The sequence below is a fragment of the Phoenix dactylifera genome, chromosome 5, assembly GCF_051530095.1.
Source record: "Phoenix dactylifera cultivar Ajwa chromosome 5, Ajwa_hap1_PhDact_Kaust_v1.1, whole genome shotgun sequence".
NCBI classification, from domain to species: Eukaryota; Viridiplantae; Streptophyta; class Magnoliopsida; order Arecales; family Arecaceae; genus Phoenix; species Phoenix dactylifera.
In genome coordinates this window covers 24,605,813-24,624,952 of record NC_143194.1, presented here as the reverse complement: position 1 = coordinate 24,624,952, position 19,140 = coordinate 24,605,813, and the positions used below count along the sequence as shown (strand labels likewise).

The following is a 19,140-nucleotide window of genomic DNA, read 5'->3' as shown; positions in this document are numbered from 1 at the left end:
CAAGGAATGCCCGCACTCTCGGTGAGCGCAGGGTGTCACCGAGGTTTGTGGCAGAGCTTGCTCGAGCACAGGCTTGGGAGTTCAGACCCGCCCTTTCTACAGATAGACCTTTGATAGCTCGGGACACCTAGGGTTCCCCCCCTGCTTCGGCAGCTTCCCAGTTGGTGTTTTTCACCTGGGAGCCCCCACCCCTGAGTTTCCTCAAGATCAACTTCGATGGGTCGGTTCTGGATGGCGGCACGCGGGGCGGTGCAGGCTTTGTCATACGAGGCCCACACTCCAGGGTAGTGGCCGCAGGTGGTTGTCAGTTGTTCGATACATCGGTGCCTGGAGCAGAGTTGCATACCGCCTGGGCAGACCTTCGACATGCGAGGGCAGTTTTGCGGGCCAGCTCGGTTATCTTGGAGGGGGACTCGGCCACTGTTGTCCGAGGGATTCAGAGGGGATTGGGGGGTGAGACCACAGACCATCCCCTGATTCGCGATATTGTGATGATGAGTCAGGGTGGGGCCACTTTGGCCAAACATGTATTCAGGGAGGCCAATGGGGCTGCCGACTGGGTGGCTGGCCATGTGGCCCACCACTCGGAGTACGCCCTTTGGGTAGGAGAGGCGGAGCTGCCATTGGCACTCCGTGAGGTCTTGTATTTTGACTTTATTTGGTGTATTCGTACCCGCACTGTATGAAGCACTCGCTTTCAGCAAAAAAAGGTGGTTAATGAGGGCAGAAATGCTAACTTTGCCTCCAAGGTTCAGGGAAAGAAAAAAAAAAAAACCATGAGTTGGGTAGGTTTTCAAAAAGGTTTTGGCGGAGACGAGCTTTTTTCCTCTCATGATAGGCAGGTTCCGGCTCACGTGCTAAGGCAAGAAAGAGTACAAAGACAATGACTTTTATTAGGTAAAAGGAAATTACTGCCTGGATTGAAGAAGAATCTGTACCATGATGAGAACAGAAGTCATGGTACGATGAGATAAAAAATGGAGACACAATCATGCGGTGAAAGAACTAGCTCACTGCATGGCCTCGGTGACTAGAATTAAGTTTCACTGGAAATGATCAAATTCAACACAAGGAATGCCGGCAAAATCAGAAACAAAAAGAACCGGTTGCTCATCAAACACCTCACGTAATATTAGAGCAGACTCTGAAAGGCCATACTTAACAGAAATCAGGGAACAGAATGAAAGTATGTACATCATTACAGTAAGTATAAAACTATCGTTCTTATCAGATCTGCATGGTAAATTCTAGTATGCAAGACATTACCTCAATAGGATATGTTGATTCTCCATCAAACATAGAAAGCAAGATAGCAGCCGCATGGTTAAAGCAACACCGGTATATTTCTTGACTCTTTCAGCAACCATCTTTGATCTCAATTTCCTCAAATCATTTTGTTGCAGGAGACGGGGAACAAACGAGTTCTTTTATTCTATTAAAAAAAAAGCAATATTGGAAATACCATCTCCCTTGTTTACAAGCCACATGGCACCTTGACTGCTCGAGAATGGCGAGCATGTAGACTGGAATCACAAGATCCCACAAGGAGGGGAAGTGGAAAACAGTAAGAGAAGAGCCTGCCTCTTTTAAACTGGTTGTCAGTCGATTATTTGATCACTGGGGATTTGGCCAAAGATATCAGGGCATCCATCCCAATTGCCCTTTTCCCTGGCCTCCCAGTAACCGCCAATATAGCGATATGTGTCGCTTCCTTTATCTTTTGCAAACCACCGAGGTTTCCAGCCACTTTCCTGCATCTTCCGTGCCTGCATCAACAATGCTAGTCTATCAGGACAGCATCTTAAGATTTTTGAGAACAGATGATGCATCAAAAGTAAAAAGCAGGATATGATGATGCTAGGCGGTGGAAGGTAGCCGCACACAAACCCAACATCCACCCCTCGAGTTTATGTGCTGATGGACAAGGGCATGCCCAAGCAGACATGACAGTATGCTACCAGCCTATCAACTTGCAATACACTGGTATATTGTACCTCCTATAACGTTAGGAGGAAAAATCTTGAGAGGAAAATACAGCAAATATTCAGGTACTATTTACCTAGTTTGATGAGTTGATGCAACACTTAATGTCATTCATCATCTAACTTTATTGATCTGAATAGTGTTGCAAGAACCAAATGCATCATGTGAGCATCAAATCAATCCAATTACCCTAAACAGGCAATAAGTTTAGGGAAAATCGATCCGGGAAAAGCTGCATGTGGTTGTGCACAAACCACTCATCTTTCTTTTTCTTATTTCAATTGCTGCAGAAAACTCATTCATGAGCAACCAGCATTGATGACACGGAGAGAAAGGCGAACAGGCAGTGGATTGTACCAGCCCATTTGCTCACAATCCATAAAATAGAATTACACAAAGATTAAAGGGTTCGCAGATTGAGGACTTCTGATGGTGGCCAACCTCACCAGGAAAAACAAAGTCAGTTTGGAAGAGAATTGGTATGAAATTAACCTGCCGCTGCCTATGTTCTAGTCTCAACTTCTCTGCATTTGCCATTTCATACTCCCCATTCTCCAAGCACCTCTGATCAGGTCTTAGCCTTGAATCTGTGGGTGGCAGCATTTCCTGCTCATCATTTGAGACAACAGCAAATAATGCAACAAGAAAGTTTTTAGTTGTAGAACACTTGTGAACTTGCAAAAGAGAGGGGTGGGGCTGAAGTTAAAGCTTGTCACCTTTAATCCGGGGGTGAGTTCATTCAGTGTAATTGCAAAGCGTGTAAGGTTGTATCTGGTGGGGTTCTTAGGTGGTTTGGCACATTTCCACAGCACACAGGCCTCAGACAATAATTCAGATCCCTTGCCCTTACCTGAGCAATCTCCATGTACAAAATGCATGCTCTCATCCCATTTTCCAAAGAGTGTTGCCACTGTTTTCCCATTCCGATCTTGAATTATGCCATGCACCTGAAAATGCATTTGTAGGTTATGTAACAACAGTATGTTTCATTTGTCAAATTGACAGGACAGATCCACTGGGTTCTTACTCAAGAGGCAAAAGAAAATGTCCCGATCAACAACAATCAACAAAAATGTTACAAACACTAGAGTAATTTAGTTAAAAGAATCTTAAACAATCACGTGTACCCCAACTTCTTTATTTATTTATTTATTTTTGATATGCTCCCCAAATATTACCAAAAAAAGTTAGTGATTAAAAGAATCAATTTACTACAACAATAAATCACAATCACAATCATCTAGCCTTTTCCCAACTGATCAAATTATTACAAGTCAAAAATTAAACCATTGATTGGGAGTCAACTCCTACCATTAGATTGGCAACTACCGGGCAACAAGAAAAAATTAGTACCTTGACTAGTTAGTTCATAATCATCGTAACTCCACAATCTCATGAAAAATAGTTAGCATGCCTTTTAGCATTGCTTGGTTATATAACAGAGTTTGACCAAAGGAGAAGAAAACCAAACTTAGTATAACAAATGCCACATGTGTATGAAGTTTGAATACTATTTTTTTTCCCAGTAATTCTGACTAATAACTAGCAGTCTGCATGACAAAACTAAAGAGGTCAAACATAGTTTGAAGATTATGTGATGATGCAGTGGCAGCATTTACTGAGGAAGTTAGCTGACAAGAGTGCTTCATTGTGCTATTGTTCAATGTGTAAACGAGTTGATTTAACTGTTGAATAAAATAGTCACTTATGCCCAACCTTGAGCACTCAAACATATCAAAGACCAAATGACATTATCGCCTGAGTTGTCATTAGACAATGCTGCTACTGCCTCTCAACCATAGACATCACATGCTGCACAGAACTGTGCTCTTAGGCCATGTATCGACAACAAGGTGACACTACGGCATTTATCAGCAATAACTACTAGATCAACTTCATTGCCAATGATTAGACTTTAGGACTTATAAACACTGGGAACATGTGATCAGCAACACTCATGAGAATATAATATCATGATAGATGGAAATCCTTATTATTTTAATCAGAGGACAAAAGGAAACCAGAGGAGGGAAAATGTTCATTATTTTTGGGTCTAATTTGTTTTCAAATCGGAAGTATGTTAAAACAAATTTTGAAGAACAAGAGCAAAAAAAAAAAGAGGAAAAAATGAGGTAGAGAAAGGTAAGGCCCTTTCTTGCATACTTCCTATTTACAATTAATGTAAATGAAGTCTTCCAGCTTTTTACCCAAAAAAAAGTCTTCCAGCTCTACATTTTTCTGCATTCTCTTCCATGAAGAGCTCCTAAGTAACCTGTAGTTATATTATTGTCCCAAAACCTGTGGTAAGCTTTATTAATACATCCTTAACTACAATTCCTAAGAAAAGCAATTTCTAATCTAAGTGCAAGATTTCCACATACTCGAAACTATTCCACATATTCAAATAGAAAAAAGTATAATGCAAATGACATGACAAAATTACATTTTCCTTGGCTTCTTATTTTATGTCAGCAACAGACATGCACAACCGATCCCCTCAATATGTTGTTGGTTATGGAAAATAACTCATTCCATGTTGTTCTGCAACATGATTGAGCAGAATGCTGCAACCATCTGTTAGCTTGATGTTCACAAATCCATGACTTGTACAAACATCCTGGGCTAATTCTTCTTCGTGAGTAGGTTATATAAGTGCTACTAGAGTTCCAACAAAATAACCTCAATATCATTCTACTTGACTCTAATTTATGAGATATGCTGGCAGACACCTATTCTAAGTATGACTGGTAAAGAAAAAGGGCATCCAATGCACAAGGCTCCCACCGCTAGAGGTCTATGGAGGGTTAGATGTACACAGCCTTACCCTTGCATGCATAGAGTATATTTTCATGTTTTGAATCCACGATACGCACATCACAACAAAGCAACCTTATCATTGCGCCAAGTCCCTCCCTCTTATGATTGGTATAAATGGTTAGCAGATATTGCATATACTTAAAAAATAGCCTAATAAAAGTTACAGACATCGAATTATTTGAAAAAATGATATCAAATAACATAGGTACCGAACAAGGGACGAGACTATATGACTCTTTGATCAATGAGATTTAATTTCAAGAAGCATTACGGAAAAAAAAGAGAGAATCACCTGATGGGGGTTGCGGTCTATTATCGACTGCTCCTTGAACTTCAGTTTACAAGAGTATTCACCATTTCCTTGTATGCGCATAGTACCATAATGATCACAATAAAGTTTTCCCAATATAAGGTTGTAAATGGAAGTTGTCACCTGAAATAGTACTTCTCAGATGTCAAGAAAAAAAACCAAAAATCAGAGTACAATATCTCATGCATAGATCCAATACCTTGCTCCATTGAAAAACTTCACCATCGTCAAACTCAAGTGTTAGAACACCAACAGGATCAAGCTGTATTGATCGACCCCAAAACTTGCTTTTTAAATTACTGTCTCCCCAAAACTTCCATCCATTACCCTCACAGTTACATGCGACAATCATAGGGTGATGACTGACCTGTACAAGTAGTGAAACAAACTACTAACCACCTTGCTGTCTTACAGCCATTCTTCAGTCATGAAAAAGTTCATACAATATGAACACAGTAACAATGCATCAAAATAAAGGAAAAAAAATAAAGTGCAGAAGGGAAGAAAGTAAACAGAAGAAATGATGATGGTAATATAAAAAAAAGAGATAAAAAAAACAAATAGAAGATATGATGAATATGCATCCCAGTAAATAAAGATGAATTTAGTGCATTAAACTACAGCAAAAGAATACAAGCCAAGAAAGGAAAAAGAAAAAAAGAAATGATAATGGTGATACACAAAAGAGCTGAGAAGTGGAACAAGCAAACAAAAGAAATTGTGAATATGCACCCCAGTAATTATAGATAAATAGAAAAGAGGGTGAAAATAAGAGCCTAGCACTGGACAAACTAAGAAACATAACAAATATGGCATGCCTTATGATGACATAGTAGAACCAGTGCATTAAATAGTGTTAAGTTAAGCAACTTGTTGGCATACTACCAATAACTATTAAGTTATAGTATGCAATATCCTTTCTTGCTATTAAATAATATTGGATTTTCTGCCTCATCAGACTGCTAATGCAAAAAAATCAAAACTCGGATTAACCTGTCTGTAGAGGAATAACTTGATGCTTTTAATACTAGTCTGCAACAATCTGGTCAGATCTGATTTCAAGTATCATGTACATCAGATGGGGGGTTTTATGCATGTATACCATCCAAAGAATAATTACTACATATAGGCCTGTAAAATTTGCTATTTGAACACCGACCCTGTAAAACTGCAGGACCATTTGCAAATAGGCCTGATTGCCTTACATAAACCTAACCACCTTCATGTTATGAGCTCATCAAAAGGAGTAAATGATTTAGACAATTTGAATCAACCATATCTAGTAACTCATCTTCTTGTCCACCAACTACTTTTGAGGAATAGTCCCTCTTGACATGTGTTCTTTACCACTAGTGCTGGACTTCCTCCAGCACTAGCTAACACCAAATGATATTCACACATGCAAAAGGCATTTATAAGTAAACATAATGGGTTTTAGATGTATATATGCCAAAAAAAAAAAAGATGCCACCAACTATGTGGGATAGTCCCTACGAAATGTGTTCCTTGACACTAGGGGTGGGTTTGCACCAACCCTAGTCAACACTGAATGATATGAAAGTATGTAAAAGGCATTTATAAATAAAAGCAATGGATTTTAGAGGTGTATATGCAAAACTATTAACAGATGAACTGCATGACGCTAAGCCCATCCAATAACACCATCTTCCTTGCCACCATCTACTTTGAGGGATAGTCCTTATAAGCATGCCTTCCTTAACATAGAAGTGGATTTGCACCAACCCTTGCTAACACTGAAGCATATGCATATATGCAAAAGGCATTTGCAAGGAAATATAATGGATCTTAGAGGTGTATATGCAAAAATATTAACAAATGACATATGTGATGCTAGGTTCATTCAATAACTAAAGGGTATTTGCATGTTAGGAGCAAGACACTTCTAGCCGCAATTCCAGGGGTATTTCAAGTAGGAAGCTATTACCACACTCTTAGTAAGTGTTTTTCTCATCATTCCATGAATGCTACAACTTGACAAATAAAATTTTGTCGGTAGTGGCTTTAGTTGAAAAAATGCCGTCAAAGGTGGTCAGGTGCATGGGCAGTACAATTGCTCAAGCGACTGCCGCTTTTGGGGTCCCAAGCAATGCGACTACCTAGACACCAAGTTTGGCATTTAAGCATGCACTTCCATGTCTTAGGGCCATGTAGTAGTCACAAAGCTGTCTTGGCTTAGCCTAGCTTGGAATCTTTTAAAATATTTTCCTGTATCAAGGTTCGCTGTACCGGTACTGGACTCCGTACCGTTACCACACTAGCATAGTATCGGTATAATACAATACGAGATTTTTTTGGCATACCGAAGGTCGGTATGTCATCCGTACTAGTACCGAACTGGTACGGTACAGTACGGTACATCCGGTATGGTACAACATACCATGTTCTATATATACTTTTTAAAAGATAGGTAGCTCCTCTTGATAGTTGCACTAGATTCTAGAGAGAGAGAGAGAAGAGGAGTGCAGAAATATATGATGGGAATATATACCAGTTAACTTCTATGAACACATTCTTCTTTGTAAATTCATCCTTCAAATGCTCTACATAAGTTTTTAAATTGAGAAGCAAGAAAAGAACACAATCTAAAGGTGTGCATCCATTTATCAGAATGTTTTACCAGTCCATGAGATACAAACCATTTATCACTTGTCCCCTCTTAAATTGAGTCAAACTACCATTTATTAAATACCCTTTCAGTATCCAGATGTTTGATAAGTAACAGGCTACCAAAAGCACCTTATCATCAGATAATCATACAATTTAGACATTTTTTGTATCATTCCTCTAAATGCTAATACCAGAAGTTTCATAATATGTTATTAGCAAAACTATTGAATCTGTACATGGAACTATAGATTGTCACATCCATAGGAGTCTCATGGATGGTCATTTACTATCCGGAAACCCGAAGGATGGTAAAAGAGAGGCCATCCCTAAGGGAGCGTGGATGGAGGTTACGAGAAAGGATGTGAAAATTTGAAATAGACTTTGGATGCAACCATTTCTAGGAATGACCGGTGAAAAATTCATAAAGCAAACTAAAAAAGTATGGATAATAGTTCGTGTTTATGGTTATAAATAAGTAATAATTTTCTTCAATTTACATAACTAGTTTTGGAATTTCAACTGTAACCCCTGAACTAAGATACTGCTTCAATTAATGTGAGCATGGAAAGTAAAACAATAGAAAACTTGCAAAAGGATGCCAGTGAGCAGTGACAGCAATATTTGTGTAAAAAAACTGCTATTTATATATTTAAATCTTAGGAGATATGGTGGCAATGCCACTATCCAAGACAAACTTAGGATCTCTCCACTGAGGATGGAAGGGGTGCCAACATGCTGAGATAAGTCTGATCGTCTCACTCTCAGTTTTTAAAATTTAAATATACTGAAAAGAGCAACATTCCAGATATAACAACAAAGGTAGGATCACCGAATCTTGATTCCAGGAATAGATAAAAAATTGATATCAATAATGGAAATACATTAGTTAACCAAACCTTTTCTGAGAAAAACCGGAGGCCTTTGTCTGGATAATGAGCCTCATATGTTTCCCCCAAAAGTGGATTGAAAGGCTTGCAATGTCTGCCATCAGTTGAAGAATATCCAGAAACAGCAAATGCAGCAACATTAAGAATCCTCATAAGACTATTTCCCTAGAAAGTACATCAAGATTCAAATATTAAATGAATTTGTAAAATAATCCTGCCAACAACATGAGCAGGACACCACTGCATATGACATTAGACTGTGTAGTTCTAAAGCAAAAAGTTGCATGTCATTAACCATGATGGTGATCATTCTAATGATTACTTTTATACAAAATAGGGTACTCCAAAAAGTTTATAAGTACCTTGTAATATAATTAGACTAGTAACATTAGTTCTACAACACAGAATGCACTCAAAAGTCCAAACTACCATTCACAGAAAGCCCTTTTACATATTCTTTGTCAAATCAAAATTATTTAAGTTACAAAAGTTTACATCCGTATACAAGTACCCTGGACTGAATATCTAGAAGGCATTGTATCTGTATTAAAAAACATATCTTACAAGGAAAACTCTTTAAAACATATTGGCGCTGCTGGTCAGAAATTAGAGAACAATAAGAATATTTCTAAATGAAAGCATTCTAGAAGATGTTGGAATGGCAACTTTGAGTCAGCACATGGGCGCAAACTTCCCACAGTCACAGGAGTGTTGTGGTTATTTACAACCACAAAATGGATAAATCTGATTCCACCCTACATATCGAATCATGTATAATCGGGGAAATTGCATCCGTGAAAGGTTAGGAACATAAATATCTTCAAGCATATTCAAATAAATCTTGAATCAAGTTTCTCTTTGAGGTTAACTAAAAAAACATTCTTACACACCAAATCCCAAGTATTTAACTACAGAAGCACACATATTTCAGTAATCCACAGTAAAAAAAAAAAGAATAGGTCCAACCTATTTAAATATATCATCTACCACAAAATTATTTAGCAGCGAAATGCCAAAGATTATGGTCCTGTTCCTTCCTCTTTGACCTTGAAACTTCCATGAAAGTTGTCAAGATTTTTTTTTTACTATTTTTATGTTGGCTTGCCTCTTTAATTAGACTTTTGACTCCAAAATCTTGAAAATATATGCCCTACCAAAACATAATCCTAAACCCCACATCAACTGTTTAATCAGACACCTTACATAAAAATTCATGTTCATCACTCTGTTTAGATAATTTAACCCATGATCATATGAAGTTGCTCAGAATAACTTAACAGATTAAGGAATATTGAGACATGAAAATTTCATGTATTAATATGGGAATACAAGTAATTGTCAAGAGCAACTATACATGAACCAAAAAGCAGAAGTGATTAGTTTGAGAGGAATTTCAAAATGGCAAGTCAAATGGATGCAAGAGCTTCATTGTTATGGAGATCTTCAAAAAATGACGCACGATAACAACCAAAATACTCAATGTATCATGACATTTCTGCAAACCAATCACAACTGTATATTCGAATATAATCAACAAACCATATCCCATCACAAATCACCACATTCTGCACCATTATTTGGTTGCTAATGTTGGAAAAACAAGTACTTGATACAGAAATCCACATGCAAGTATAAGGTGAATGTTCATAAATTATGAAAATGGAGAATAGACAGGAGAACTACACAACAGCAATAGCACTCATGTTTGGCAATCCATAAGCCAATTGCTTAGCCATACCCCTTAACACATAGAGCAAGCATACTTGTACACCATATGCTATAGTAACTTCAATTCCCAATTATTTAGATAATAGAAACCTTTATGCAAAATTGAATCATTATTTTTGTTTTTTTTTATAATCGTGAAAGACTTTCATTGCAAATGTCAGCATTAGAAGATATAATACAAAACAAAAATAGGGATGATAGAAATAACAAAAAAATGAAAGATTTTTCACTATTTCTGATGCCTAAAATTGAACTATCATTCGTACATGAATCACCAAAATAAATAAAAAAATTTCAATGCATGTAAGAACCTACCTTCGTGCCCCACTCATGTGCACGGTCAAGAAGGTATGAGTACTCCAGATCTTCAAAACATTTCTGTAAAGATGATAGTGGTTCGTTAAAATACACAGGAAGACAAACTTTGGTGAGATCCTTTCCAATGTTATCCTTAATCATCGACCAGAGGCTCACTCCTTTCTCTTTTTCAATTGGATCAGGCAACTTTTTACGTCTCCTAACATATGGGTAGTTAGTTCCCATGGTCTTCATCGAAGAGTCAACACCATCAACCTGATCAACTCCATAAAGTTCCTCATCATCGGAATCAATTTCAGATTTATGATATTCAGACTCACTGCTTTTAAAAGAACTTGATGAGAGAAAATCTCGTGTATCAAAAAATGTGTTTTCTTCATCATCAGTCTCCTCTTCAGCAGCATCATGCCTTTCATTCTCATCCTCAGTTTCACTAGCACTTCCTTCTGAACAAAGCATGTCCCACAAATAAGTACAATTGAAAAACCACATGATCAGCTATGGAAAACAAAAACATGCACACATTACGGATTCAAGACATAAGACCAAACTTAATATTGTGAAAGGCCAAAAAAAGGATCATGCACCATTTTTCATAGTACAACAAATTTCCTTGGAAGAATACCATCCAAGGTCTGCAGTACCAAGTTCTCTTTAAAAAAATCCAAAAATGGGGCCCCTGTGTCGGAATTTGGATGTGGGAGTGTGGCAGCATCTAGGAAGTGGGTGAGGGTGTTAGACCTTGAAGACACCACACATATATGCAGACCCATAAAACAACCATAAGTAAACCATATATGGTCCACACTGAACAACTCTACCTTTTTTTGTAATTAACATCAATTTCAACTTATAAATGGATCAGTGACTGAGATCCCACTCAATTTGTTAGGAAGCTTCAATATATGGGATGAAAGCATTGGAAAAGTAATTGTGGATCTTATTTTATTTATTGCCAAATGAAAATTGGATCGTCTTCTGTCCAAATAACACTGTAATTATCGCAGTAAAAGAGCATCCAAGTACTGATCGTGATGCCCAATTCAGAGATAAGGCGATAAAGCCATAGAAACTCCACTACGATGTGAAGCACTGCATGCCACCTGGCTACACTAGGATCAGTGAGAATGTCTAGCTTCTTAATCTTCTCAATGATGTCAAAGGTCTTGGGGAAACCAATCCCATAATCATAAAGTTAAATGGTTCAATAGGAAAATGCATGAACGTAAAGCTTTAGCAAGGACGATGCAAAAAATATTAAATGTATGACCGATACGAAGTATGTAAGCAAGGAAATAACTTGGATACAATACAATATTCAGGATTCAAACAAGTCAAATAAACTAGACAAACCAAATAACTACATGAGGAATTAAGAAAAGATTCTCCATTGATTATTTGGCAATGATTTAGTATTTATTTCATGTATATTTTCTAGGGTATACTGGAATTTTCCACCAGCAATACACATGATTTTTCACTTTCGGACGGGTGCATAACCAAATGAGGCTTTTTGAAGAGGACTTATGTAAAAATTTTTGAAGGAATAAATTCTTAAAATATTATGGTTATTTTACTTTTTGTTTACAGGATGTCATTCCTCATCAAAACATATGGAAATATATGCAAGTTTCAAATCTTTGTAGGAGCATATGCATAAGCTTCAGATTTTTTTAGGCACACACATGAAAGTTTTCAGATATTTGAACAAATATATTTACAACTTTCAGACAGGTGCATAACCAAATGAGGCTTTTTGAAGAGTACTTATGAAAAAAAAAATTGAAGGAATAAATTCTTAAAATATTATGGTTATTTTACTTTTTGTTTATAGGATCTCATTCCTCATCAAAACATATGGACATATATGCAAGTTTCAAATCTTTGTAGGAGCATATGCATAAGCTTCAGATTTTTTTAGGCACACACATGAAAGTTTTCAGATATTTGAACAAATATATTTACAACTTTCAGACGGGTGCATATAACCAAATGAGGCTTTTTGAAGAGTACTTATGTAAAAATTTTGAAGGAATAAATTCTTAAAATATTATGGTTAATTTACTTTTTGTTTATAGGATGTCATTCCTCATCAAAACATATGGAAATATATGCAAGTTTCAAACCTTTGTAGGAGCATATGCATAAGCTTCAGATTTTTTTAGGCACACACATGAAAGTTTTCAGATATTTGAACAAATATATTTACAATTTTACTTTTTGAGGGACAAAAAAAGCAAAGAAGCACTTTCTAAATAGTACATATCCTTTTTTTATTTTTTATTTTATTTTTTGCAGAAATGATGTGGGTAAGCCTCCTTCCGCCCCCCAATTTCTTTCCTATTGATGTGAATCAAAAAAATAACCCTTTAATTATTTCACTTCAGTTGTTTCTTTATGTGTAGAAGAATGAAGGGACAAAAGTGCACAATCAGTTCACTCTATCATTAATTTTATATATGAAAAGAAACGCATTGCAAGATCCATCCACCATACATGCCAAGGCTTTTGCCTACACATAGTTAAGCAGATATTAATGGCCCTTCACATTTTCCCATTGAGTATATTCCATTACGTAAAGCATGAGTCCGATTACAGTCAAGAATCAAAGCTTTTATTCAAACTTATAGATCACAAAAATAAAAAAGAACTATAACTGTTGATCTTTCTCACCCAAAAAAAAATCATATGATAAAATCATCAAGCAGGGTACAATACTATTATTACACAAGAAAATAAGCAGTGGGATATGACAAACTATTCTACCATTCATCATACCGCTAAATTTCTCATGTATTGATATAAAAGCAGATCCATCCTCTTTTGACTGTCTTTGGCTCTCATCAACAAGGGTATTCTCCAAATCAACCTTTTCTGTCTACATAACAAGGCATCAAAGAGTAGTTTTTAAGTAGACAAATTAGACATATAAAAAAAGATTATCTTGTTAAGCAAACCAAAAATTGCCATGTAAATAAACAGAGGCTACATCCTTGTCACTACTAGATGGAGTATACAAGCATAAGAATAGGAGGGAAAAGCTAGTTGCACAGAATGCAGCATAAAAATAGAAGGGCAATGCTAATGTATAGAATGCAGCAGTGGACTGCATAGAAGCAATCAAATGCTAATAGGTAGCAAATAGTATAAATGAGAGATGCAGACAACTTAGCATTAGTCGATGAGTACAAATGTTTTAAGTTGTAACATAGATAACAATGCCATTTTCTTCATTGCATTTAATTGGTTCATGTATATCTTCAAAAATATTCCTCAAACTTAATGAATAAGTAAGCCTTATCAAAAAAAAAGTACATTACATATTTAGTTTTATAGAAGCCACTGTCTTCTAACTACGGGCAATTTCTATAAAAGAGTTACCAGCTAAGCCAATGTTTTTGTTCTCTCTCTTTTTTTTTGCTTTTAAGCTAAACATAAGTTTTAAGTTGGAACCCATGCACAAGGACTAACGAGATATATGGAGAACATAAAAAAGTCCTATTTTTCTAACAATAACAAATTCAACTGAAACCATATCAGTATGAACTACACTAGTATTCTATATAATTCTTAATTAATCAGAGGATCAAAATTAAGTTACCATACTCACCCCTTTATGCAGGTTTGACATTCATTTCTTTTTTTTTTCGGGCGCGGCGCGCGCGGGGCCGGGGGGGGGGGGGGGATTTTCCCAATTTCTATCATGGACTATCCATAAAAAAAATAATAATAATAAAAAAATCAACCTTCACCCTCATCAAATTTCAGCAGCAGATTTTGACTTTTCCAATTTCCTAAAAATAGATGGTACTTACGAAAAATAACTTAACATACACACTGATTGGTTTCTCCACCAGTTCCTCACCTGCACTTGTCCAACATCATCCCAATTGGAATAAAGAAAAGGTAGGAAAGATGATAATGGAATAAGGAGAAAAAGGAGAGCCTTGGATGCACACAGGTTGCTTACATTTTATTAGAAGAATTGTGGAGCGAAAAAAAAAGAGTAACACCTCTTTAACATGTGTCTTGAACTTTGTGCCATTTTTCCTAGAGTCTAGACTTGAGGTGCCATATCTTTCTCCAATTTTTAGTTGTTTCCTAACTAAATAACTGAATACAAAATGAGGTCTGTCATGGGGTGATCTTTGGTGAGGATAGGTTGAACTTGTTGAGAAGTCCCATCAAGGTTATATTGAATATATAACTGGGTTATGCTGCAACATCTGATGTCGCCCAGATCTTTGAACATAGTGACAGAATGGATTTGTAAATGTCAAGCAAATAAGTAGAACTTTCAGTTTTGATTATTCCACATGCAAAAGTTTGGAAGTATTCAGACTCAGAGAATTTTGTTAATCCTGAAGTTAGCCTTACAATTTTCATTCATTTCAGAGCATTCCTCATGCAGAAGTTTGAATTTGGAACAGAGAATTTACATGAAAACAATAATTAATATAAAATTTGGTGATACACACATCTAGATGAAGCATTCTTAGCATCAAACAGTATCTAGTGGAAAGGAGGTTGCTTCACACAATCTCTAACAAATGCGACTGATACTAAACTAATACTGGAATGAATGGGAAAGAACTGTATTAGAAGTTCGGTCGGAAATCTAGACTAGCGCACGCATTATCACAAAATGCTCATGAAAACACTATGATAATCAATAAATTGAAAACCCACGATTTAAAGAACTACTTATGAACATCATGTCTGGTTTGATTGGAAATATCAACGGATTATACTGATTGTCCTTTCTACAAAGTGCACTGAATTCGACTAATTCTTGGCAACAATTTCCATAAGGCAAGATCAGGTACAGAGAACGATAAAGAAAAGATTGCAAATTTCTGTAAAGATCCAACATTGGAGAATAGGAAGAAGAATGATGAGAAAGAAAGGTCCTGTTATACCTCTAAATGGCGGAGGGTGTCCAGGAGGAGGGACTGCTTCTGTTTCAGGACCACGAGCTGGTTCTGCAGCGCAGCAAACTCGGTCCTCATGATATGTTCGCTGTCCTGGATGGCGGCCTCGCTGACGCCCTCCTCTTGCAGCCTCTGCCGCAGCTTCTCCGTCGAAACTGACACGTTCTCCAGCGGGGCCATCAGCTCGCTGTTCGACATCCTCGGGAACATCTCCTTCACTGCCTGCAGCGCCTCCATCCATGCCGCCCTGTCCTCCCTCGTATCCGCCCTCAGGTGCAGCCTCTTCGTTCCCGTAAAGATCGAGAATCTCCTGTCGTCCGATTTGCTCTCTCTAATCGATGAAACCTAAACAAACAAAGATCCATATACATCTTTAAAAAAAAAAAAAAAATCAAGAAGAAGAACAAGGAAGGAACCAAGACGGGAAAGGATCCGAAGGGTGGGTAAGGAGAGGAGGGATTGGTTTCTTCCTTGCCTTAAGGTGGACTTCGCCGAAGGGTTTGCGGGGTTGATGGGATTGGCCGTTCTTCCTGCGGGACAGGCGGCGCCTCGACTCCTCCCCGATGACCTTGGACCCCTTCTCGGTCTCACAGTTGACCTCAATCCGATCGGGCCCGTGGATCTTGTAATAGGAGAGGACGCCGTCCTGGAGGACGAACCACCGGGGCCTCCACCCCTTGCCGTAGTTGACCCATTTATAGAGGATCCCGGCGATCCCATTGCCGACGATATCATTTATCTTCACCTCTCGGTGGTCCCCGGCGTAAAGGAGGAGGCCCTCGAGTGGCGACGTGGATCGCTGGTGGCCGGCGGCGAGGTCCGAAGTCGCCGGCCTGTCTCCGCCGCATCCGGCGTGGGCGGGCCAGCGGAATCCGTTGTGCTGATGGTAGGGGGAGGCGTCGCGGCTCCGGGAGGCGGCAGCGGATGCGGAGTCGTAGCAGACGGGGGGAGGGGGCATGGAAGGTCGGAAGGGGTGCGAGGTAGCGGCCGCGGCAGCAGCGGGGGAGACGGGGACCGTCGGGGCGCAGCAGAAGGGATTCATCCAAACACCAAGGGGAGGAAAGTAGGGGAGGTGAGTGGGTTCGTGGATCACGGGGGCGACGGAGGCGGCGATGAGGGCGGGGGCGGATCGCCCCCACGTGTTGCTGCGTTTCCAGGCGACGACGGAGGAGGCGGGCGGTGGTCGCTCGACGTGGCCGCGCAAATCGTCTGCTGCTGTTTTGATCTTTACAGACTGTTGCTTAATAATAACAATAATAATAATCTCTTACCAATAGCGAGGGCGAACTACGGGCATCTAGAGTTTTTTTTGGGGGAGCGGGGGGCTAGATTGTAATATACTAGAGGCAGGAAGCGAGACTCCTCCAGGGCCGAAACCGGATTTTATTAATTGAAGTATAAAGTGAAAATGAGAAGAACAAAGTTGTTAATTGCAAGGCAAGTTTTTGACGAAGGAGAGTTGATCTGGACCTTCCAACTCCGGGGCCATGCGAAGAGGAAAACTCGTGGCGCATCACATGCTATGTGGGGAAGAGAAGGATAAGAGGCCCGACCACCGGAGTCCGGACCACTTCTCTCTCGCTTAGCAGAGAGTTCGCTGCCGGCGCTCCGTATCCGAACGGCAGCTCGGCCGATCAAATACACCGACGCGTGGCGCGAGGGAACACCTCGGATTGACCGGCCCACTCGGTTTTTATTAAAATAGTTCTAGTTCTGCAATTTTCTCGTGTCTATCTATAATTTTAGGTAGGAATTACACCATGATATGTGTATCGCACGGCATTAATCACAGCCGTTGGTTTCTGTGGGGTCGTCACTCTCCACCATGAAGGACTTCTATAATTATTCCGGGGCCAGTTTGTTGGGATGACCAAAAGCGTTTTGGAGACGTGATTCGTGATTTCGTCAGCGCGGACTCGATACCGCGTAGCCTTTTTGTTCGTCGCGTTTTATACCCGGAAACATCTAAATTGACTAGAAGGTTAGCTTACCTCGTAGGCAACCATCTCTAAAGTCTTTGGATTCCGCTGTTAAACTTTGATCAAGATGGGCCGTCGTTAAACGGCAGGCTCAGAGAAAATCACATGCACGCTCAGGTGGTGGGCCCGAGGGGGTATAGGTTCCTGATTTTGACGCGGCTCTCATCTGGTCCACTTATCAGCGGTCGAACGGAATATGGACGCCTGATTCGGTGTACCTCTGAATCTCTTTGATGGCTAGCCAGCGAGCCTGCTTTAAATAAAGGGAGCGGATCAGCAAAGGGAGATTCGGTCGGGATGCTTGGCTCCAGTTTGACCCGATCGGCCGGCCGTCACGTGGCGAGGCGGGTACGGCCGGGCCGGGCCGCTGTCGCCCGGTACTTTGGAGTTTGGACGGCGCGCACCCACGGGAGGGGGCCCTTCTGTTTCTGCTGCTGACGGCGGTCTGGGAGTGCACCAGGCCGGCCGGGGCCCACGGGCCGGCCGCGTGCGAAGCCACAGGGGCGCTTCGGACCGGAGGAGAGGCTCTTCGAGCCGGACACATGAGTACTCGCCCGCCGTCCCTGGTGGGAGCCGTACGAGTTGCGTTGCAAGATGAGCGGACCAGTAGCGGCGCATCCAGAGGGGAGGCCACACCATGTTTTCTTGTGGGTTAAACCGGATACATCGTACCATTTTAGATACATCCACAAAAAATTTAAAAAAAATAATAGAAGAGGAGATAAGATTAAGTTATATAGTCAAGTACCAAAATATTGTGCAATAAATAATGCAACCCAATTAGTAGCCTCATTCATCAATATATATAGGTGACTTGGATAGCCACATATTTCGTCAACACACTGTAGATATTCTGCAGCAGTGGATGCTTGTCTTTAGATCTACTATAACCCTAGATTTACCCAATCACCACACCAGGTTCCCTACCATATGAATCCTATCCACTCTTAGAGGACGACTTGGTAAGCAAGCAACAAATTATACAGGCGCCAATTTCCAGTTTTTTCTCTTTTTTCTTTTTGAGTTTAGTGATAGTTCATCAAAAATTGTCTAAAGTTACTAAATCGAGCACGTGCATTTTTATAAGCCACACGTAAGTAATACTTTCTCAGACGGCCCTGACTTCAACTCCAGAAACGAATGTGTCGTAGAGCTAACATACTCCTAATGATATAGACTCATCCATCCCATCGATGTTAACCGATTGTAGATATTTTGCAGCAGTGGATGCTCGTCTTCAAATCTAGCTTGGCCCTAAATCTACTCAATCATCGTCGCCGAACCTCCTATCATATGATTCTATCCGCTCTCAGAGTGAGCCACGCGTAGGTAATATCTTCTCTGAGCCGACAGGCTCCTAATGATATAGGCTCATCCATCCCATCGATGTCGTCAAGGAGTGCTCGCAAGCAGAGGGGACCACCATTAGTGGGCTAATCAACCAGCTGCACTCGTCCTCTGCAAGTAGGGCCAGACCATATTAGGGTGATGCAGGAGCTCCTACCATGATGGAGTTACAACTTACAATGATGGCCTGGATTATGACAACACAAGTCCTG

At 39.6% G+C, this 19,140-nt stretch overlaps 1 protein-coding gene across 4 annotated transcripts; it reads right to left on the bottom strand.

The window, feature by feature from the left end:
* Positions 1–1,409: 1,409 nt before the first annotated feature.
* LOC103715255 (oxysterol-binding protein-related protein 1C-like) lies at positions 1,410–17,311 on the bottom strand. Of its 4 annotated transcripts, none has more exons than XR_015987193.2 (10): positions 16,078–17,272; positions 15,591–15,947; positions 13,450–13,549; positions 10,669–11,117; positions 8,635–8,790; positions 5,310–5,477; positions 5,093–5,233; positions 2,700–2,930; positions 2,060–2,589; positions 1,410–1,766 (listed from the first exon to the last, which is right to left on the bottom strand). XR_015987193.2 is itself a non-coding variant. In XM_008802825.6 (10 exons), exons 1-10 carry the CDS (start codon positions 16,642–16,644, stop codon positions 1,599–1,601), a joined length of 2,451 nt encoding a protein of 816 aa, XP_008801047.3. In that variant the 5' UTR covers positions 16,645–17,311; the 3' UTR covers positions 1,410–1,598. The 4 variants fall into 4 exon arrangements, 3 of the variants coding, with proteins under 3 accessions (XP_008801047.3, XP_088578091.2, XP_008801048.3); XM_008802825.6 differs by having other exon boundaries at positions 2,476–2,589; positions 16,078–17,311; XM_088721965.2 differs by having other exon boundaries at positions 2,425–2,589.
* Positions 17,312–19,140: the final 1,829 nt, after the last annotated feature.

What these genes read in the sequence shown, in the direction of transcription:
- LOC103715255 (XM_088721965.2), bottom strand. Translation starts at nt 16,644, where the DNA reads ATGAATCCCTTCTGCTGCGCCCCGACGGTCCCCGTCTCCCCCGCTGCT. An exon ending in ACACCCTCCGCCATTTAGAG is followed by an intron (nt 13,550 to 15,590) that starts GTATAACAGGAC and finishes CTTGTTATGTAG; the next exon opens with ACAGAAAAGGTTGATTTGGA. An exon ending in TCCGGTTTTTCTCAGAAAAG is followed by an intron (nt 5,478 to 8,634) that starts GTTTGGTTAACT and finishes CTACTTGTACAG; the next exon opens with GTCAGTCATCACCCTATGAT.